Raw genomic sequence first — 21,863 nt, forward strand, 5'->3', positions numbered from 1 at the left:
GTAGATATTTATAATCTGAAATGTTAAAATAACAGTAGCACACACTTACATACCACTAACTGCTGTTCAAATACTATTATAACCAATTTATTATTTTATTTATAATATAATAAATAATATATTACAAATATTATTTTCCTCAAAACAACTCTGTGAGATAGACACTATTATTGTCATCCCCACATTTTAGATGGGGAAATTGAGGGAGAGAGAGACCACGTAACTTTCTCAAGGTGGTAGAGCCAGGGCTTGAACCTGTGTTTTCTGGTTTTAGAGCCTACACACTTCACCAGCATACCATATTGTATAGCCTGATACTTCGTGGAGTTAAAATATTTTCTTCTATTAGCTTGGGAGTATTTTCTGAATAATACAAATCTTATAAATTTCCTTCAAAGAATACAAGTAAATTGAAATGGAAGATCTAATATAGAATGTCTGGCATTCGTGAATAAATTATGGGACTCTCCGATTTTAAATAATTATTTGCTTATCTTGTGACTTGTCACACAGGGCTGTAATGTGCTAGCCTCACTTTCCTTCTCTTCAATAGGAAAGGATGGACTCAGAGACAGGGACAATTTATCATAAATTCTCATCACACTTTCCCTCACCATCTGGAAGCTGGAGACAAGTCTGTGAAATCTTGGTTGAGAAATAGTTGAATGCCACTTGTAACAGAACGAGTTTAAGAAAGATGGTTTTACTTGCCAGTTCTGTTGCACAGGGTCCTGCAAGTTTTGGCAATTAACATATGTGACCAACAGTTTTCTCACAAAGATTATCAGGGTTCTAGAGGAAGTTATCTTCCATGTTTATTCTGCTGCTAAAGTGCTATATTTCCTTGTTTTTTTTGTTTGTTTGTTTGTTTTTTTGTTTTTTTGAGACGGCATCTTGCTCTGTCGCCAGGCTGGAGTGCAGTGGTGCAATCTTGGCTCACTGCAACCTCCACCTCTGGGTTCAAGAGATTCCCCTGCCTCAGCCTCCTGAGTAGCTGGGACTACAGGCATGCCACCACACCCAGCTAATATTTTGTATTTTAGTAGAGACGGGGTTTCACCATGTTGGCTAGGATGGTCTTGATCTCCTAACCTTGTGACCTGCTTCCCTCGGCCTCCCAAAGTGCTGGGATTACAAGCGTGAGCCACCACACCCGGCCAGTGCTATATTTCTTTATAAATGAACTAATTAATTATTGGTCACTTGTTTTTCATTAGACATTTCTCTGCCTCTTTATGCTGTGTTTTATGTCTCTTTATGCCCAGCCCCAGGTTTTTCCTTCTAACAGCAAGAAGATTATTGAAATTTTCTCTCTCTCTCAAACTCCCGGGCTCAAGTGATCCTCCCCCGTCCGCCTCCAGTGTAGCTGGCATTACAAGTGTGCACCACTAAGCCCTGCTGATTTTCTCTTTAACCTTCCTGCTGAGCATGTGTACACACACACACAAACATGAATATAGATACCCAGACATCCATATGTATACACACACACACACAGAGACATACACATATCTACACATACTTATTAGACATACATTTACAAACAGAAACATACATGTGCACACACATATGTACATACCTTCCTTCCATCTTCTGCTCAGGACTCAGGGTTCTCAGAGAGTGGAAAGAGTATTGTACCATGAGTCAAGGATCACCTGTGCAACTTTGTTCAAGTGTCTTTCCTTTTGACATCTTGTTTCTAATAATAAACATCCTTACCCACCAATTAGGGTTATTTTGAAGATATAACAGAAAGGAAGGTTAACAGAATGATGGCAAGTTGTATAGTTAAAAAAAAAATTAATCTTGACCCAAAAGAGGTCTGGCCTTTGTCCTCGACTCCTGGGAGGTAATCTCCAACATGCAATGCCTGGCAGGAATATCTTTGCCTGGGGATCTTGGGTCATGATGGATAGTCTAGTAGTAAGATTTAGGGTGGGGACTAGCCAGGCCAGGAAAACCAGCTATGTGATTTAGAGTCCAGGCTTTAGGTCACCCCTGGAAGGATGGGAGACTCGAAACTGAGAGCAACCACGTGGACAATCAAGCATGCCTCTGTGATCCGTGATGAAGTTCCAGTGAAAACCCTGAACACTGAGGCTTGAGGGAGCCTCACTGGCTGGGAATACTCCATGCGTACTGGCACATATCAAAGTCGGGAGGGTAATGCACTTTGACTACATGGGGAAGGGATAATGGATACTCCATGTCTGGTGCCCTCCTGGACTCAACCGCATGCCTTTCTTCCCCTGGCTGATTTCAGTCTGTATCCTTTCCCTGTAATCAAACCATAACTGTAAGTATAACAGCTTTCTGTGAGTTCTAGCCAGTTCTTAGAGGTAAGAAACCAGAGCTCATCTACTGCCTGCTGAAAAAACTATTTTAAAATCCCTAACCCAAAGGCCAGAGCTCTCAGGAATCTGACCCAACCGATTTTGAAGTCAAAGCTGAGGGCCTTTGAAGCCAAAGCCAGGCCAGACAGAGATGAGGCTCCTGGGATGGAACAGGTGCAGTCCTGCTCAAGCTGCAGTGTCCCTGGGCTACAGCTGGACAAGGGCTCTCTCTGGGTCACAGCCTCTAGGGACAGAGTTTGGGGCAGTTTGACTGTCTGATTTGTAGGACTCTGGTTATGAGCTCAGCTGGGAAACTGTGTGGTAATGGGAAGAGAATGGTTTTGCTTTTCCAAATCATCCACCCCCTAAGTGTTTTGATCCATATTGGAACTCAGTGTGCAATCAGTGCCTTTGAACAGCCCAAGCCTAAGCTCTGGGCTGTGTGTCCAGTTTCCTGGCCTCCAGCTTTGTTCACTCCTTATTCCTACCCATCACTGATGCCAGATTCATCCTCCCAAATATCCTTTCATCATGTTACCCTCCCCACTACCTCATGGCACCTTCTACACAACAGGAAATGTCTCCAACCTCAGCCTGGCATTCAAGATTCTTTCTGATGTGGCCCACCTCTCACCACCCCACCATATCTCCCTGTGGGCCCTGCCAAATTGGATCATTTTTTTTCTGTCCATGAGCTGAACTTTCCCACCTCCAAACTGTTGCTTATACTGTGTCCTTCCTCTGAATGTTCTCTTCCTCCCTCTCCCAAAATGCTATAGACTGAATTGGGTTTTCCCAAAAATTCATACATTGGAGCTCTTATCCGCTATGTGATTGTATTTGGAAATAGGGCTCTTAGGAGATAATTAAAGTTAGGTGAGGGAGGAGGAGCAGATCAAGATGGCTAAAGAGCAGCCTCCACCAATGATTCTCCTTGCAGGAAAATCAAATTTAACAACTGTCTACAGCAAAAAACCATCTTCATAAGAACCAAAAATCAGGGAAGGACTCACAGTACCTGGCTTTAACTTCATATCGCTGAAAGAGGCACTGAGGAGGTACGAAAGAGTCTTGAAACACTGATGTCACCCCTCCCCCATCCCTCAACAGTGGCTGCTGTGGTGCTGAGAGAGAATCTGTGCACTTGGGGGAGAGAGAATGCAGCAACTGTGGGACTTTGCACTGAACTCAGTGCTGCCCTGTCACAGCAGAATGCAAAGCCAGGTGGAACTCAGGTGACACCTGGCCATGGAGGGAGCATTTAGACCAGTGCTACCCGGATGAGTTCACCCATCCCAGTAGTTAGAAGGCTTGAGGCTTGTGTTTTGACAAGCCTTGGCATGGCAGGCTATCATGCTCTGGGGCCCTAAATACACTTGCAAGCCAGTCTAGACCATAAGGACTTCAACTCCTAGGCAATTCCTAATGCCATGCTGGGCTCAGAGCCAGTGGACTCGGGGCACATGACCTAGTGAAACACCAGCCAGGGGAGCCAAGGGAGTGTTTGCGCCACCCCTCCCCCAACCCCAGGCAACGCAGCTTGCAGCAGCAAAAGTGACTTCTTCCTTTTGCTTGAGGAGAGGAGGGGGAAGAGTAAAGAGGGCTTTGTCTTACATCTTGGATATCAGCTCAGCCACAGTAGGATAGAGCACTAGTCAGAGTCGAGAGGCCCCCATTCCAGGATGTAGCTCCTGAATTACATTTTTAGATTTACCCTGGGCCAGAAGGGAACCTGCTGCCTTGAATGAAAGAACCCAGTCCTGGTAGGATTCATCACCTGCTGACTCAAGAGCCCTTTTGTCCTGAATAACCTGCAGTGGTACCCAGGTTACTGCTATGGGCCTGGAGTAAGACTCTGAGACATGCTGGCTTCAGGTGGGACCCAGCACATTCCCAGCTATGGTGGCTGTGGTGAGAGACTTCTTCTGCTTGAGAAAAGCAAGGAGAAATGTAAAAGGGACTGTCTTGCAGCTTAGATACCTGCCTAGCCACAATAGGGTAGAGCATCAAATAGGCTCTTGTGGTCATTGATTCTAGGCCTTGGCTCTTAGACAGCATTTCTGGACCTGCTCTGACCTCACCCTGAAGGGTGAGTCCTGGGCCTGGAAGCATTCACCACAAGTGACTGAAGAGCCCTTGAGCCCTAAGTGAACATCGGCAGTAGCTTGGCAGTACTCCCTGTGGGCCTGTGTGGGTGGAAGGGGAAGGAAGAATGGGAAGGACTTTTTCACATGGTTTCAGTGCCAGTTCAGCCGCCACAGAATAAAGCACCAGGTACATTTCTGAGGTTTTTGACTCCAGTCCCTGGCTCCCAGACAGCATCTCTCGACCTGCCAGGGCCTGAGGGAACTCATTGCCCTGAAGAGAAAGACACAGCATGTCTGGCTTTGCCACCTGCTGACTGTAGAGCCCTAGGGCCTTGAGTGAACATAGGAGATAGCCAGGTAGTGTTTACAGCAGGCCTTCAGTGAGACCCAGTGCTTTGCTGGCTTTAGGTCTGGCCCATTGCCGTCCCAGTGGTGGTGGCCATAGGGATGTCGTGTCAGCCCACCCCCAGCTCCAAGTGGCTCAGCAGAGAGAGAGAGAGAGAGAGAGAGAGAGAGAGAGAGAGAAAGAGAGAGAGAGACTGAGATTGTTTAGAGGATAAGAGTCTCTGCCTGGCAGTCCAGAGAATTCTTCTAGATCTTATCAAAGACCACCAAGGCAGTACTTCTACGAGTCTGCAAAAACCATAGCATTACTGGGCTTGGCATGTCCCCTAATACAGATACAGTTTAGATCACGAGGCCCACATCCTTCAAATACCTGGAGAGTCTTCCCAAGGATGTGTACAAACGAGCCCAGACTGAGAAGACTACAATAAATACCTAAATCTTCAATGCTCAGGCACTGACAAACAACTGCAAGCATCAAAACCATCCAGGAAAACATGACCTCACCAAACAAACTAGAGGGGCCAATCCTAGAGAAGCAGAGATATGTGACCATCCAGACAGATAATTTAAAATAGCAGTTGTGGGGAAACTCAGAGAAAGTAAAGATAACACAGAAAGAATTCAGAATTCATAAGATAAATTTAACAATGAGACTGAAATAAAAAGAATCAAGCAGAAATTCTGGATGCATCAGAGTCTCTTCCTTGTGGAATTGATCAAGCAGAAGAAAAAATTAGTGAGCTTGAAGACGAGCTATTTGAAAATATACAGTTAGAGAAGACAAAAAAATTTAAAAAGAATGAAGCATGCCCACGAAATCTAGAAAACAGCCTCAAAAGGGCAAAGCCAAGAGTTATCGGCCTTAAAGAGGAAATAGAGAAATAGACAGAGATAGAAAGTTTATTCAAAGGGATAATAACAGAGAACTCTCCAAACCTAGAGAAAGCTATAAATATTCAAGTACAAGAAGATTATAGAATACCAAGCAGATTTAACCCAAAGAAGACTACCTGAAGACATGTAATATTCAAACTCCCAAAGGTCAAGGATAAAGAAAGGATCCTAAAGCAGCAAGAGAAAAGAAACAAATAATATACAATGGGGCTCCAATACGTCTGGCAGCAGACTTTCTGTGAAAACTTTACACACCAGGAGAGAGTAGCATGACATATTTTAAGTGCTGAAGGAAAAATACTTTTACCCTAGAATAACATATGCAGTGAAAATATCTTTCGAACATGAAGGAGAAATAAAGATTTTCCCAGACAAACAAAAGCTGAAGGATTTCATCAACACCAGATCTATCCTACAGGAAATGCTAAAGGGAGGTCTTCAATCAGAAACAAAAGGACATTAATGAGCAATAAGACATCATCTGAAGTTACAAAACTCACTGATAATAGTAAGTACACAGAAAAACACAGAGTATTATAGCACTGTAATTGTGCAAACAACTCTTACGTAGAACAACTAAATGAACCAAACAAAAATAATAATAACTACAACTTTTCAAGACATAGAGAGTACAATAAGATGTAAGTAGAAACAACAAAAAGTTAAAAAGCAGAAGGACAAATTAAAATAGAGTTTTTATTAGTTTTCTTTTTATTTGTTTTATTGTTTACTTGTTTGTTCCTTTGTGCAAGCAGTGTAAAGTTGTCATCAGTTTGAATAATGGGTTATAAGATGGTATTTCCAAGTCTCATGGTAATCTCTAATTTAAAAATATGCAACAAATACACAAAACACAAAAAGTAAGAAATTAAATCATACTACCAGAGAAAATCACCTTCACAAAAAGGAAGACAGGAAGAAAGACAAGAAGAAAGAGAAGACCACAACAATTGAAAACAAATAACAAAATGGCAAGAATAAGTCAATAATAACATTGAATGTTAATGGACTAAACTCTCCCATCAAAACTGTTATGGAAAGAACCATTATGGAGCAGTTCTCCCTGTTCCCACCCACATCATTTTTCATCAACTCTAGATGAGCTAAGGGTTCCCAAATGCCTTAGGCTGAGCATTCCTTGGGGTAAGGATCCTTCTTGCTCAGAGCCTAAAGACAAGTAGTCATACTGTTTCTGCCTGTCCAGTGTTTCCTAATAGGCCTTCAGTCTCCAGAGTGGAGAATCTGCCTTTGTGGGGGGTATTAGTAAGAAAAGCTAAGAGCCAGATCTAATCCTCTCTCACCTTGCTGCATCCAGGGAATGTGCATGTGACTTAGACTCAACCAACCGAATGCTCTTTCCTTGCACAGGAAAATTTGTATGACAAAGGTGGGGAAACAGAGGTGGCTGTAGTACCAGAGGTCATGGGATGGGAAAGCTGAACTGTTTCTGCTCAGAGACTGTTATTGTGGTTCTTGGGGCCTTCCTCTTTGTTTCTTGGCTCCTAACTGTTCTCAAGCCTGCTTCGTCAGCTCCCTTCTACTCTGTCAGTTCCCTGACAGTCTTTCAATAAGTCCCTTTTACTTAAGTTAGCCAGATTAGTTCTTAAGCTTTTAACCAAAAATGCTTCCTGGTGGAATAGAGCCTCTCTCACCCTTGTGGTTTGGCCAATGGAGAAAGGAATCTCTTGGGGGAGCAACCTTGAACTTGGCTGTGTTTCCAGGCTTGCTTCGATGTAGCAGGCTGGTCTTAGGGTACTGGCTTGGCTACCAGGGCCCTTCTCAGTAGGATCACTATGCCAAGAATTGGTCTTAAATGTGACTTTCTGTCTGTCTCATGTAGGAGAGTTGACACTGGCAAGGACCAGCTTCCCAGAATCAGACACAGAGGAGACGGCTTCTCTAGGACTCTCAGTGACAAGCTAGTGCCAGTTCTGCGGTCAAGGGTTGACATGGGTTAGGAACAGAGGTAAATAAACTCTTGGGCTGCTGGAAAGTTCCATCTGTGCATCTCCAGCCTCCCCTGCATCTTTTCCTTTTTGTGTAAATTTCCATTCCTGGTAAGGAGGGACACATGGAGAAACCCATTTTTTTAATACAATGTCATCCCAAAAAAATCACCTGGAGGAGTGGTGACCCGGAATTCTGCATCCAGGGGCTTAGTGCAGACTTCTCAGGCTGGCCTGGAGGTGGTGCTGTTTGCAAGTGGTCAATCTGGGATACTAAAGATGCTACCAGGGTATTGGATAAGATTCACTAGCTGAACTTCACTTTGCATCTCTGTATTTGGATTCAAGAGGTTAATTAGTGAAAAACAGGTGAATTTCACATAATCTTTGGAGTGGTGCAGAGGACTTTCTAACACAATACTCAGAGACTATAAAAAGACAAGATTAACAAATTTGCAAAAAAAAAAATTCAAATTTCTATATTTAATAAACCAGCAGAAAACAAACAGCAAACTGAGAAAAAGTAGAAACTGCTGTGACAAAGAGATAATTTTCTTAATATCCAAAGAGCTCTTACAAATAAATCCAATTTAAAAATGGGAAAAGTACCCGGCACGTGGCTCATGCCTGTAATCCCAGCACTTTTGGAGGCCAGGGTGGCTGGATCACCTGAGGTCAGGAATTCAAGACCAGTCTGATCAACATAGTGAAATCCCTGTCTCCACTAAAAATACACAAAATTAGCCGGGTGTGGTGGCGCATGCCTGTAATCCCACCTACTCTGGAGGCTGAGGCAGGAGAATCACCTGAACCTGGCAGGGGAAGATGCAGTGAGCCGAGATCTTGTGAGTGCACTCCAGCCTGGGCGACAGAGAAAAAAAAAAAGCAGTCATTTCATTGCAGGTGCCTCCGGTAATTGCTCTGTTTAAACATACACAACGATTCTATCACAGACCATTAAGGGTGTCTCTCTCCATTTTTAGATTTTCCACTTGAGTTTCCAGGTAGTTTCTCACCTGTTTTCAAGCAGGGTTGGGGCAGCCATTTCTTCAGCAGCGCTAGGGGTAGGAACACAAAGATGGAGGCCAAACTGCCACTCCCGGGAACCCTCCCTTCCCCCATACTGAGATTGATAAGTAAGCAACCCAGTGATCAGTACTAAAATGGAGACGTCAGCCGGGTGCAGTGGCTCACACCTGTAATTCCAGCATTTTGGGAGGCTGAGGAGGAAGGACTGCTTGAGCCCAGGGGTTCGAGGCCAGCCTGGGCAACATATGGAGACCCTGTCTCTATGAAATGTAAATCCTGTCTCTCTGTGTGTGTATAAAAATATATATACATAAATATGTATTTTTTAAAAATAAAATGGGGACGTCCAACAGGTGTACTAGGGGCGGTATCTCTGCCTGGGGAGGTGGTGATGACAGGGCAGGTTTCACCCAGGAGAAGCTGGAAGAATGGGAGTTCCGCGGCAGAGGAGGCGGGGCAGGACGTTCCTCCAAACACAGGAATACCACGTGCGAAAACAGAGGGGTGTGCGAAGACCGAGTGCCTGTGTACAGCTGCAAACTGGGGGAAAGGCGCCAGGCTTGGGCGATGAGGATTTGTTCCCCCATGGCCTCCCTTCCTGCCCAGGGTCTGCTCTCGCCGGTCGAGGGTGCCTGACAATACTCCTTGCCACAGGGTTCGCAGCTGAAAAGGTCCTTCAAGTCCGGTCATCCAACTTTCACTTTTTATAGACAAATATACAGAGGCCTTAGATAAGTGAAACGGCTTGTCTCGGGTTACAGCTCTGGCCAACACAGGGGTTCTGACGGTCAGTCCACGGATTTTCCTGCCTCTGACCCGCAGGCACTGCCCAGGCTATCAGCTCCAAACCCTGCTGCGGAGACCGCGGTCAGATTCGCCTCCGGGCGGACTACATCTCCCACAATGCCTTGGGCCCAGCCTCCCTCCCGCCTCCCGGCTGGGTGCCGTCTCCACCAATAGAAAGGCAGAATTTCCAGGGCCGTTCTCGGCAGCCAATGAGCGGGGCGATGGGCGGGCCTCTCCCGTCCATTGTTCTCGGTGCCCCACGGGCTTGAGCCGGGGTGAATCCGGAGGGGCCGGGCCGAGCCCAGGGGCGCTTTTGCGCACGAAGCAGCCGCTAGAGCAGGACTTGGTCTCCCGAGAGGTGAGCCGGAGAGGCAGGCCTGGAGCTGCGCGGACCCCGGGCAGTAGCCCGAGGTGAGGGAATAGCGGGCCTGGAGCCAGCTGCCGGCAGCTCTGCTGGGGGAGGGGCGTCGGGGTCGCGCTCAGTGTCCTGCGGGCCCTGCAGCCCAGAGCGCCGGCTCCGCTCCGCGAACCGTCCTGGAGGCGTCTCGCTGGCGGAGAGCTCCTTGCGTCTCCTACCGGGAAGCGCAGGCTTTGGACGGGAAGGGGCATTCGACGACATCCCGCGCAGCGTACACGCTTTACAGATGGGGAAACCGAGGTTCAGGGGGGCGTGTCGTGCCCCGAGTCAGACGGCAAATTAGCTGACCGGGCACACTTTTCCCAGGCTCCCAAGTAGGAAGAGTTCTCTTATACCATATGCCAATGTTACTTCTAGTCATTTGAGTAAATACACGTTGAGAGCGTGGGTTTTCCCACTAGCTTTTATTTTCTTTTTGTCCTTTTTTTTTTTTTTTTTTTTTTTTTCCTTTGTCAACCTTTCTCCCCTTTTCATTGAGAGGGGGGGGGAGTGTTTTTTGAGTCTTTATGATGTAAGGATTTTTTAAAAATTTTTTTATTTTTGAAGAGACTGGGTCTCACTCTGTTGCCCAGGTTGGTCATGAACTCCCGGCCTCAAGCCATCTTCCCTCCTCGGCCTCCCAAAGGGCTGGAATTACAGGCGTGAGCTGCAGCTCCTGGGCTAACAATAATTTTGTATTGCTTTTATAATGTTCATTTTAAGTCGTTTGCAATTCCACTGCTCTCAGTATTTTGTAGCTGCCGTCCCGTTCTTTTTTCCTGTGAGTTCATTTATCTTTTATTTTATTTATTTATTTATTTTTTGAGACGGAGTCTCGCTCTGTCGCCCAGGCTGGAGTGCAGTGGCGCCATCTCGGCTCACTGCAAGCTCCGCCTCCCGGGTTCACGCCATTCTCCTGCCTCAGCCTCCCGAGTAGCTGGGATTACGGGCATGCGTCACTACGCCCGGCGAATTTTGTGTTTTTGGTAGAGACGCGGTTTCTCCATGTTGGTAAGGCTGCTCTCGAACTCCCGACCTCAGGTAATCCGCCCACCTCAACCTCCCAAAGTGCTGGGATTACAGGCGGGAGCCACTGCGCCCAGCCGTGAGTTTATTTTTAAAGGGAATTCAGGACTTACTATGTCTATGGTTTTTCTGCCCTGCTGATTTTGTGTTTATCCATTATTTTCATATCAGAAGGATTATCTTAAATCATTAATGATTAATCTTTGTCAGTGTAATTTTTAAAATATTAAAAACATACAGCGTAATGCACAGATCTTAAATTTCATGTTTGCTGTTGTGCCGCCATTGCCAAATGAAGATATTGAAAATTTCCATCATCCCAGAAGGCTCCTTTGAGCCCTTTTCCTATCATTACCACCCAAACGTAGCCATATATTATAGCACAGTTTCTTTTTTTTCTTTTCTTTTTATTTATTTGGTTTTTTGAGACAGAGCCTCGTTCTTTTGCCCAGGCTGGAGTGCAGTGGCACGATCTCGGCTCACTGCAACCTCCTCCTCCCAGGTTCAGGCAGTTCTCCTGCCTCAGCCTCCTGAGTAGCTGGGATTACAGGTGCCCACCACCATGCCTAGCTAATTTTTGTATTTTTGGTAGAGATGGGGTTTCACTATATTGGCCAGGCTGGGCTTGAACTCCTGACCTCAAGTGATCCGCCTGCCGAGGCCTCCCAAAGAGCTGGGATTACAGGCAACCGCGCCCGGCCTATAGCACAGTTTCTAATACATGCTACTATATGGATGTGTCATAGTTTATTAGCCATTCCCTGCTGCTGGATTTTTAAGGACTCAAGTTTTTGGTTATTTTTTTAAGATAAAGTACTGAGGGGCTGAGGCTGGATTGGAGAGTATGGGTATGTTTTAAACTTCATACTTACAGTATGGTAATAATGCAGTTGAGATATTACCTTTCTTCCAATGAAGCTCAAAGTGCTTTGACATCTGATCCATTGCTAATCCTTAAGATGCCCCCATAAAAACAGAAACATGAGTGTTACTATCTCTATTTATTAGGTGGTCACAGAGTTTGGTGACTAAGTTGTTTGTTAGGTCAGGGTCTCACACACACACTCCTGTGTTGCAGGAGGATGGCCCTGAGTCAGCCCTTTCCCCAGAGTGCTGGCAAGGGCAACCGCCAGGAGGAGGTGACCAGGGGACCACAGGGTGCACTCGGCCACCTCTGAGAGCTCTGTCAGCGCTGGCTGAGGCCAGAGGTACACACCAAGGAGCAGATAGATGTTAACCATGCTACCAAAGGAAATTCAGGCTTGACTGCAAGTCAAGTCAAGGTCCAAGTCAGAACTGACCTATGAGAGTCCTCAGTATTTCAGTCATGGGTTTTTCCCAGGGACTTTGCATTTCTGATACTCATTCTTTGGTGTTTTGGAAGGAACAATGCTGTATTTTTTGTGCTTGGGATACTTTTTTTGTTTTTGTTTTTGTTTTTGAGATGGAGTCTCACTCTGTTGCCCGGGCTGTAGCGCAGTGGCGAGATCTGTGCTCACTGCAACCTCCTGGGTTCAAGAGATTCTCCTGCCTCAGCCTTCCAAGTAGCAGGGACTACAGGACCCTGCCACCACACCCGGCTAATTTTTGTATTTTTAGTAGAAACGGAGTTTCGCCATATCTCAGGTGATCTGCCCACCTCGGCCTCCCAAAGTGCTGGGATTACAGGCGTGCGACACCCACCGCCTTCTCTTACCACAGATGTTTTCAGGAATAAGTCATTTTTTCTTTAAGAGGAACAGGAAACGTCTGTTGGTTTGCATATATGAGGACCACTTGGTGGTCTGACCTGGGCTTTTGTGAGTTAGATTGCTTTAAGACAGTCTACCTATAGATTATGGTTCTCTTTTTTGTTTCTCAGCGGGACTACTTGTTGATATCTGAGGAGGGAAGTGTCTTACCTGAGAGCCTGGCTGGAGAAGACTGGGGTTCAAGGCTTGAAGCCTAAGTGATTGCCCCAGGACCGTGGATGATGGCTGCAGAGATCCCGAGAGTGACCACTCCGCTGAGCCCCTTGGTCCAGGTGCCTCAAGTGGAAGATAGACAGAAGGAGGAGGTCACCACCATGATCCTGGAGGATGACTCCTGGGTGCAGGAAGCTGTGTTGCAGGAGGATGGCCCTGAGTCTGAGCCCTTTCCCCAGAGTGCTGGCAAGGGCAGCTCCCAGGAGGAGGTGACCAGGGGACCACAGGGTGCACTCAGCCGCCTCCGAGAGCTCTGTCGGCGCTGGCTGAGGCCAGAGGTACACACCAAGGAGCAGATGTTAACTGTGCTACCAAAGGAAATTCAGGCTTGGCTGCAAGAGCATCGGCCTGAAAGCAGTGAGGAGGCAGCGGCCCTGGTGGAAGACTTGACCCAGACCCTTCGGGACAGTGGTGAGACGCGGAACCTCATAGGGAGAGGGCGGGAGCACCCTTCCAAGGTGGAGGAGTGCGTTGTGTCGGAGGAGGAGAAGGTGGTGTCCAAGACAGAGTAGGGGGCTAGCGCCATCCCTCTGCTCTGTCTGCAGGCAGTCAGCATGTTCATCAGCCTTTTAGTGTCCTCACTGTGTGCAATGTCAGCTCTAGAACTGCGGTGTGGGAGGGGCTTAGAGCTACCTTTGCATTGTAAGCACAGTTTTTACTTCTATGTTTATTTGGAGTGGTTGGGAAGGTGGTGGAAGTTACACAGGGAGGAGATGGAGACCCCTGGCATCTTCACTTGGTTGTACAAGAAACATCCAAATAGTTCTTGCAATTAGAGAAAACAATCTGATATTTTCAACTTTTTTTTTTTTTTGAAACAGAGTCTCACTCTGTCGCCCAGGCTGGGGTGCAGTGGCACGATCTTGGCTTGCTGCATCCTCCGCCTTCTGGGTTCAAGCAGTTCTCCTGCCTCAGCCTCCTGAGTAGCTGGAATTACAGGCACGCGCCACCATGCCTGGCTAAGTTTGTATTTTTAGTAGAGACAGGGTTTCACCATGTTAGCCAGACTGGTCTCAAACTCCTAACCTTGTGATCCGCCCACTTTGGCCTCCTAAAGTGCTGGGATTACAGGTGTGAGCCACCCATGCTTAGCCTCAAAGTGATTATTTTTGTGAAACCAAGAGAAATGACAAGTAAACCAGCTAATAACTAGGGACTTTCTGTGGTATAAAGTAATCATAGGCTCTTAAAATCGTAATTTCAAGCGAGCTCTTTGCAATAGTTACTCTATTTTTTTCCGGTGTTACTAATAAGTATTGGGATCCTGTCTTGCCATTTAACCGCTCTGTCTCCCTCCTGGTTTTCTGTTGTAAACTGGACTCACTTGATGACCAAATATTTACTTCAGATGTACCTGTGCCTTTAGGGCTATCTCAGAGGTCATAGGATATGGCTGCCTTTGTGCTAATGAGAACTACGGAAGTTCAGAGAAGGGAGCATGGAGAGGAGAGGTCAGGTCAGAGAAGGCTTCCTGGAGGAGGTGACACCTAAGCAGGAGGTTGTAGAAGGGATTAGGGTGTGGCAGCTGAGAGGAGCTGTGCTGAGCAGAGGCTTGGAAGGGCAGAGCCAAGGTAGTTTATACCTTTGGGTAACAGCAGAACTGGCTGATGGGAGTGGCAAGTGTGTTTTTAGGAAGTGGTAGGAAGTAGAGTTTGGGGGAAGGGTGAGTGAGGGCCTGGACTGAATGTCATTGGCCTTAGCAGGTTCTTGAACTAGGGCCCCAGGGGGCATGGGAGGAAGTGGAGTTTGGCAACAGGATGTAGGTTTGATTAGGGTAGTGAGAGGCTAGGGGCAGGAGATCAGCCAGGAAGCTCCCTTGTCATCGGTGTGCAGTGATGGGGGTTGGCCCCAGATGGGGCACATGTGAGAAAGAACTGATAGTCACCATGGCTAGCACTTCCCAAGCTCTTTCTGCAAGGCAGGACATATGCTTAGCATCTAATATGGAAAACTCATGTAATCTTCACCACCCTGGAAGATAAGCAGGATTATCATCACCAGAGATCCCTTAAGATCATATGCCTTTGTACCAGGCAGAACCAAGATTTGAACTTACATGTCTGAGGACATGGCCCATGTTTTTAAGCGCTGTCACATGTATGATTCTAAGAGACACTTCCTAGTGGGTGTTGGAAGTTGGGGATGCAGATGGAATTAAGACAGTGACTAACTCCAGAGCATCTGGCCTGGAGGATTCAGAGGACTGGAAAGAGAAGAGAAGGAAACTGAAGGGGTTTGGGCAGACTATCACAACCTCCAGGGACTGGGAGAATGAGTAGAGCTGTCCTGTGGAGAAAGGGACTGATGCTGAAGGTCTGCAGTGACCCAACCCTGCCCTGGGCACCTTCACGTCTGTCTCACTAAGAATCCTGTGAGTGGCTGGTGTTGTCATTTCACAGACAGGAAAATGCAAGTTCAGGAAGCTCACTCACATGCCTGTTAAATGGTGGAGCCAGGATTCAAACCCAGACCTGTCTCTTTCTGCATAGAGATCTCAGTTTTACTTGAAGCAAAGTGCTTGATTTTCTTTGGCCCTGAAAAAATAACTTTGAATTTTATTCCTCCTATTAAAATAAACAAACCTGTCTTCCTACTTTACAGCTGTCTTTGCTTGCCTTCTGGTGGAGGTGACCAGTTTGAACTTTGGATCTGCAGTCAGATACTGTGGAGGAGAGAGTGGCGGAGGGCTGAGGAGAGGCCTCAGGTTGTTATTTGGTTAGGGAGGCACAGAGCAGAGGTTCAGGTCTCAGCAGGTGTCAGAGGTGATTACAGCCCTTCCCATCCAGTTTGCGGCAGGGCCTCTGCCTTTCATCTTTCAGTGGGCACCTGAGATGGGAACCAGTGGGGACCATCCCAGACGCGTGAGTTTGTCTGTCCCCGTCTTCTGCCTCTGAGATTGTCTTTGTTGGTCTTTGTTTAACAAATGCGCCTGCTTCCTCATGATTGCTCACAGGAGTCCCTGCATTTGTCTTCATCCCTTCTCAAACATTTACTCGACATAAGGCCGCGTGACCTCTATTCTGTTTGTCCTGCTTGGGACCTTTGAACACATTCACCCAGCACAGGACATTTCCAGGCCTGGTTAGTCAGTGGTGGTTTAATGTTTTTCTAACAGGAACCTCTGGGCACTCACGATTCAAGTACCTTCTAATTCTAATGAAGATCGGACCTATGTTAATAGATTAAGAGGCAGAGCTTATGTCTCTCTGTGACTGTTTCCTGAGGACATTTTACTCTCTATACCCAGCCCTAATCCAGATGCATGGAGTTTCTTACCTGAATTCTTGGAGCAGCTGCCAAACTGAACCTGTCTTCAGCTTCTGCCACTTAATCGCAGCTCTTCCACTCCTACCAGAGTGATGGGGCACTTCTGCTTAAAAACCTTCATGAGCTTCCCAGTATCTACCAAATCAAGCATGACCTCCGTGTTCTGCTTGGATCCGTGACTCTGTGGGACCTGGCCCAGACCCCCGCTGCAGTCTGCTCCCACCCCTGACCCTCCATGCTCTACCCCCACTCCATTCAGATCTTGCTCTTTCTTGAACACAGCCTGTGCTTTTTTTCTTTTTGAGACAGGGTCTTGCTCCGTCCCCCAGGCTGGAGTGCAGTGGTGCCATCTGGGCTCACCGCAACCTACGCCTCCTGGGTTCAAGTGATTCTCCTGCCTCAGCCTCCCGAGTAACTGGGATTACAGGTGCCCACTACCATGCCTGGCTAATTTTTGTGTTTTTAGTAGAGACAGGGTTTCACCACATTGGCCAGACTGGTCTCGAACTCCTGACCTCAGGTGATCTGCCCACCTCGGCTTCCCAAAGTGCTGGGATTACAGGCGTGAGCCACCACGCCTGGCCCTTGCTCCTAGATTTTTGGCTTGGAATAGCCTTGTCCCATCTCTGTGTGATAAAATCCCAGTTATTCTTTGAGTGCCCACCCATGGAGACCCTCTTCATTAAAGCTGTTCTTAAACCCTGTCCCTTTTCCCTATCCCCAGTTCCACACACCTAGGAGCACCTCTAATCACCTCTGCTAGAAGTCATCTCCCCCAGAACATTCAGATTCTCTCTCTTGGCTTTTTATCATAGCTCACCTTGTTTTCTGTTTATATGAATATTTGTCTTATTTCTTCTAGGAACCTATAAAATCCTAGAAGACAAGGAACCTGTCTTTTTAAAATTTAATTTAATTTTATTTTTTGAGATGTCGCTCGTCACCCAGGCTGTAGTGCAGTGGCATGATCTTGGCTCACTACAAGCTCCGCCTCCCAGGTTAAGGCCATTCTCCTGCCTCAGCCTGCTGAGTAGCTGGGACTGCAGGTGCCTGCCACCATGCCCAGCTAATTTTTTGTATTTTTTTTTTTTTTAGTAGAGACGGGGTTTCACCGTGTTAGCCAGGGTGGTTTCGATCTCCTGACCTCGTGATCCGCCCACCTGGGACTTCCAAAGTGCTGGGATTACAGGCGTGAGACACCGCTCCCAGCCAGAATCTGTCTTTTTCCTTTCTCTTTAATTCCCCCTCTTCCCTCTCTTCCACCCTACTTCCTCTTCCTTTCCCTTTCCTTTCAATATCATGAACCTCTGAGCCCCACCCTAGAACTCCTGAATCAGACACTTTGAGGGTGGCCGGGCCCGATGGCTCATGGCTGTAATCCCATGTCTTTGTGAGGCCGAGGCGGGTGGATCACTCAAGGCCAGGAGTTTGAGACCAGCCTGGCCAACAAAGTGAAGCACCATCTCTACTAAAAATACAAAAAAATCAGCCAGGCGGTGGTGTTTGCCTGTAATCCCAGCTACTTGGGAGGCTGAGGCAGGAGGATCGCTTGAACCTGGGAGGTGGAGGTTGTAGTGAGCTGAGATCGCGCCATTGCACTCCAGCCTGGGTGACAGCAAGATTCTGTCTCAAAAAAAAAAAAAAAAAGGAAACTTTAAGGGTGATGCCCAGCACCCCTCTAAGTGATCCCGATTCAGACTCCAGTTTGAGAACCTCTGCACTAGACCTCTGGTTCTCAAACTCAGCCGCACATTAGAATTACTGGGGGACTGGAGCCTACTCTAGGGATTCTAATTTTCTGATTTAATTGGTAATGGGTATGGCCTAGGCAAGGGAGTTTTGAAAGTGCCCCATGTGGTTCTATTATGCAGCAAAGTGTAAAGACCACTGCCATAGAGCTTTGTTCCTCAGGGGGTGGTCAGTGGGCCAGCAGCATCAGCTCACCTGGGAGTTTGTTAGACATAAGGACTGTCAATCTCACCTAGCCCTGCTGAAGCAAATTTGCATTTGACATGATCTCCAGGTGATACCTATGCTCTTTAAAGTTTGAAAAGCATTAATGACCCAGGAGAGGAATAGAGGTTGTTAACTTCAAGCCTTCTCTTGTCCAACAATTGAGTGAAAGAGTCACAGCTGACCTCTCCAGCCATCCTCAGCATCATCTGGCTTTCAGCCATCAGAGGCAACAGGTGATTTGTTTTGAGCTTGCTGCCCCAGCGAAATGCTCCCTTAATGACCACAAATGAACACACACATTCATTTGTCTCAGCCAGAAAGGGAGTGGAGAGTGTTAGAGCTTATGTCTTTCTAAAGCTGCAATTTTTAGTTGCAAAACAAAATTACTTTAATATATGTATGAGAGAGACAAAGTCTTACTCTGTCAACCCAGGCTGGAGTGCACTGGTGTGATCATAGCTCACTATAACCTTGAACTCTTGACCTCAAGTGATACTCCTATTTCAGCCACCCAAAGCACTGCGATTACAGGAATGAGCCACTGTGCCCAGCCCAAAAATTACTTTTAATTTACTCAAATATTTGAAAAGTATACCAGACAGAACTCTTAGGGAGAAGTAACGTTATAACTATGAAATGTTTGGCATTCATTTATTTCACCAGATAACAGTCCATTGGTGTTTTTATCAGCAGTTAGTCTTTCAAGCAGCCAGAGTTCAGGGGGAACAATGCTCCCAGTCCCTCAGGGACGTTCAGGTTTCCGCTGGGCTTGCCAGGGCAGGGCTCTAATGCAGAGAGCCCCATTGAGAATGGAGCTAGGCATACCCTATGTTGGAACCACTTCTCTCTTTTAGACCAGTGTCTGAGACACAGGGGTAGGTCACAATCAGGCAGGAAGGGGCTGGAGAAGAATTTTGAGCCAAACACAAACCAGAGCACCAAAGATTGTGACCAGTTTATTTCGTTGTTATAAATAAACTACAGCAAATTCAGGTCCATCCCCTATTGACGTGAGTCTTCCCCATGTTCATGCTGGTATGCTCTCTGGTGGGGGAGAGAAAGAGGAGGCCTGTGGCCAGGCGAGGACACGCAGGGCTCTGTGAATGGCCATGGGAATTTGTGCTTTGCATGTGAGGCCAGAGCACACGTGGCAAGTGCAAGAAATACAAGGACCATTGGATTAGATCGAGCTACGGTGGCGGCTTTTGTCCAGTGACAGATAAGGGGAGAGGTCCTGTGGCCCCTTCAGGAACTGTTCCAGTGAATGATTTTTGGACAGTGGTCAAATCATTTTGAAAAAACTAAAATTGGATACCTACTTCGCAGCTTACAAAGAAATAGATCCCTCCTTTGCAAGTTACACAAAAATAGATCCCAGATGGATTATAGATCTGTACTAGAGAGGATCTGAAATGGCATGTAAGAGAATATTTTTGTAATCTTAGCATGCGGGAAGGACTTCCATGTTTGTTTGACAGGAACCTCTAGGCACTCACAATTCAAGTATGAAGTGTGAATAAGCAGTACAGAAATACAGAAATCATCAAAGCTGGATTAGAGAAGTCTTTCTTTTTTTTTTTTTTTTTTTTTTTTGAGATGGAGTCTCACCCTGTTGCCCAGGCTGGAGTGCAGTGGCGCCATCTCGGCTCACTGCAAGCTCTGCCTCCCGGGTTCAAGTGATTCTCCTGCCTCAGACTCCTGAGTAGCCAGGACTACAGACGCCCACCACCTCTCCTGGCTAATTTTTGTATTTTTAGTGGAGATGGGGTTTCACCATGTTGGTCATGCTGGTCTTGATCTCTTGAACTCAGGTGATCCGCCCGCCTCTGCCTCCCAAAGTGCAGGAATTACAGGGAGTGAGCCACTGCACCCAGCCAAAACAGAAGTGTTTCATATAAAACATGATACTGTGAATCAAGTTAAAAGACAGCATACACATTAGGAGGAAATATTTGCATCCGACTCTGTAATGTAGCAGATCGTGAGTCAAAATCCTTGCTCTACAAGAGCCTCTGCAAATTAAGTCAACCGAGTAGAATAAAAGGTAAAAGATGTAAAGAAGCAATTTAGAAATAAAGAATTAAGAATTATGAAAATATGTTCTGGCCGGGCACAGTGGCTCACACCTGTTATCCCAGCACTTTGGGAGGCCAAGGTGGGCAGATCACGAGGTCAGGAGTTTGAGACTAGCCTGATGATCATGGTGAAATCCCGTCTCTACTGAAAATACAGAAATTAGCTGGGCGTGGTGGCGGGCGCCTGTAATCCCAGCTACTCAGGAGGCTGAGGCAGGAGAATCGCTTGAACCCAGGAGGCAGAGGTTGTAGTTAGCGGAGATCGTACCACTACACTTCAGCCTGGGCGACAGAGCGAGACTCCGTCTCAAAAAAAAAAAAAAAGAAAAGAAAATATGCTGTGTCTTATGAATTATCAGGGAAAATACCTATTACAGCAAGATACTATTAGATACTATTATTGTACCTAGCAGACCATCAGATTTAAGAGTGTTTCTAGGCCAGGCATGATGGCTCACGCCTGCAATCATAGCACTTTGGGAGGCCAAGGGCGGTGGATCACCTGATGTCAGGAGTTCAAGACTAGCCTGATGATCATGGTGAAACCCCATCTCTACTAAAAATACAAAAATTAGCTGGGCATGGTGGCATGTGCCTGTAGTCCCAGTTACTCAGGAGGCTGAGGCAGAGAATATGTTGACCTGGGAGGCGGAGGTTGCAGTGAGCAGAGGTCACACCACTGTACTCCATCCTGGGCAACACAGTGAGACTCTGCCTCAAAAAAAAAAAAAAGTTGGGGTCTCACTCTGTTGCTCAAGCCGGTCTTAAATTCCTGGCCTCTGCCTCGGCCTCCCAAAGTGCTGGGATCACAGGCATGAGCCAACAGGTTTAACCCATATATTATATTTTATTATTTTAACCATTTTTAGAATACAGGTCAGTAGCGTTAAGTACATTCACATTGTTGTGCAATCATCACTGGTATCCATCTACAGAACTTTTTCCTCTCAAGCTGAAACTCTGTGTCCATTAAACAATATTCTCCTTTCCCCCCTCCCCCAACCCCTGGCAATGACTAGTCCACTTTCTCTGTGATTTTGATGACTCTAGATACCTCGTATAAGAGGTGTGTTCTTTTGTGTCTGGCTTTTTTCACCTAGTATAATGTCCTCAAGGTTGAGGCCAACCCATGTTGGAGCATGGGTCAGAATTTCATTCCTTTTCAAAGCTGAATAATATTTCACTGTATGTATATACTGTATTTATTCACCTGTTGATGGACATTTGGGTTGTTTCCACCTTTTGGCTGTTGTGAATAATTCCTGAACATGATACACAAATATCTGTTCTAGTCTGGGCTTTCAGTTTTGGGGGGTTATATACCTAGAATTAAAATTCCTGGATTAGGCCAGGTATGGTAGCTCACGCCTGTAATCCCAGCACTTTGGGAGCCAAGGTGCAGGGATCACCTGAGGTCAGGAGTTCGAGACCCGCCTAGCCAACATGGTGAAACCCTGTCTGCTAAAAACACAAAAATTAGGCGGGCTTGGTAGGAGGTGCCTGTAATCCCAGCTACTCCAGAGGCTGAGGGAAGAGAATCACTTGAACCTGGGGAGGTGGAGGTTGCAGTGAGCCAAGATTGTGCCACTGCACTCCAGCCTGGGTGACAAAGCGAGATCTTGTCTCAAAAAAAAAAATAAAAAAAGAAAGCAAGACTGTTCTTACCTATATCTTTAATGCCTAACTGATTTCTGAGTTTTGGAAGGTTGAGGTAGGAGGTAAAAGGATTGCTTGAGCCTGGGAGTTCAAGGCAAG

General features: G+C 46.5%; 1 protein-coding gene across 7 annotated transcripts in view; it reads left to right on the forward strand.

The window, feature by feature from the left end:
• Positions 1–9,636: 9,636 nt before the first annotated feature.
• The window catches only part of ZSCAN2 (zinc finger and SCAN domain containing 2), a 33,526-nt gene continuing 21,299 nt past the window's right edge, over positions 9,637–21,863 (forward strand). For 5 of the 7 annotated variants that reach the window (XM_031668377.1, XM_017960884.3, XM_031668376.1 and 2 more), the window contains exons 1-2: positions 9,637–9,781; positions 12,708–13,221. In XM_031668377.1, the coding sequence (XP_031524237.1) occupies positions 12,816–13,221 (406 nt within the window). In that variant the 5' untranslated portion in view covers positions 9,637–9,781; positions 12,708–12,815. Of the gene's footprint in view, positions 9,835–9,917; positions 10,156–12,707; positions 13,222–21,863 lie in introns of those variants that run through there. The other 2 variants (XM_009210833.4, XM_009210834.4) reach the window with 2 other exon arrangements.

Source organism: Papio anubis, chromosome 7 (genome assembly GCF_008728515.1).
Source record: "Papio anubis isolate 15944 chromosome 7, Panubis1.0, whole genome shotgun sequence".
Lineage (NCBI taxonomy): Eukaryota > Metazoa > Chordata > Mammalia > Primates > Cercopithecidae > Papio > Papio anubis.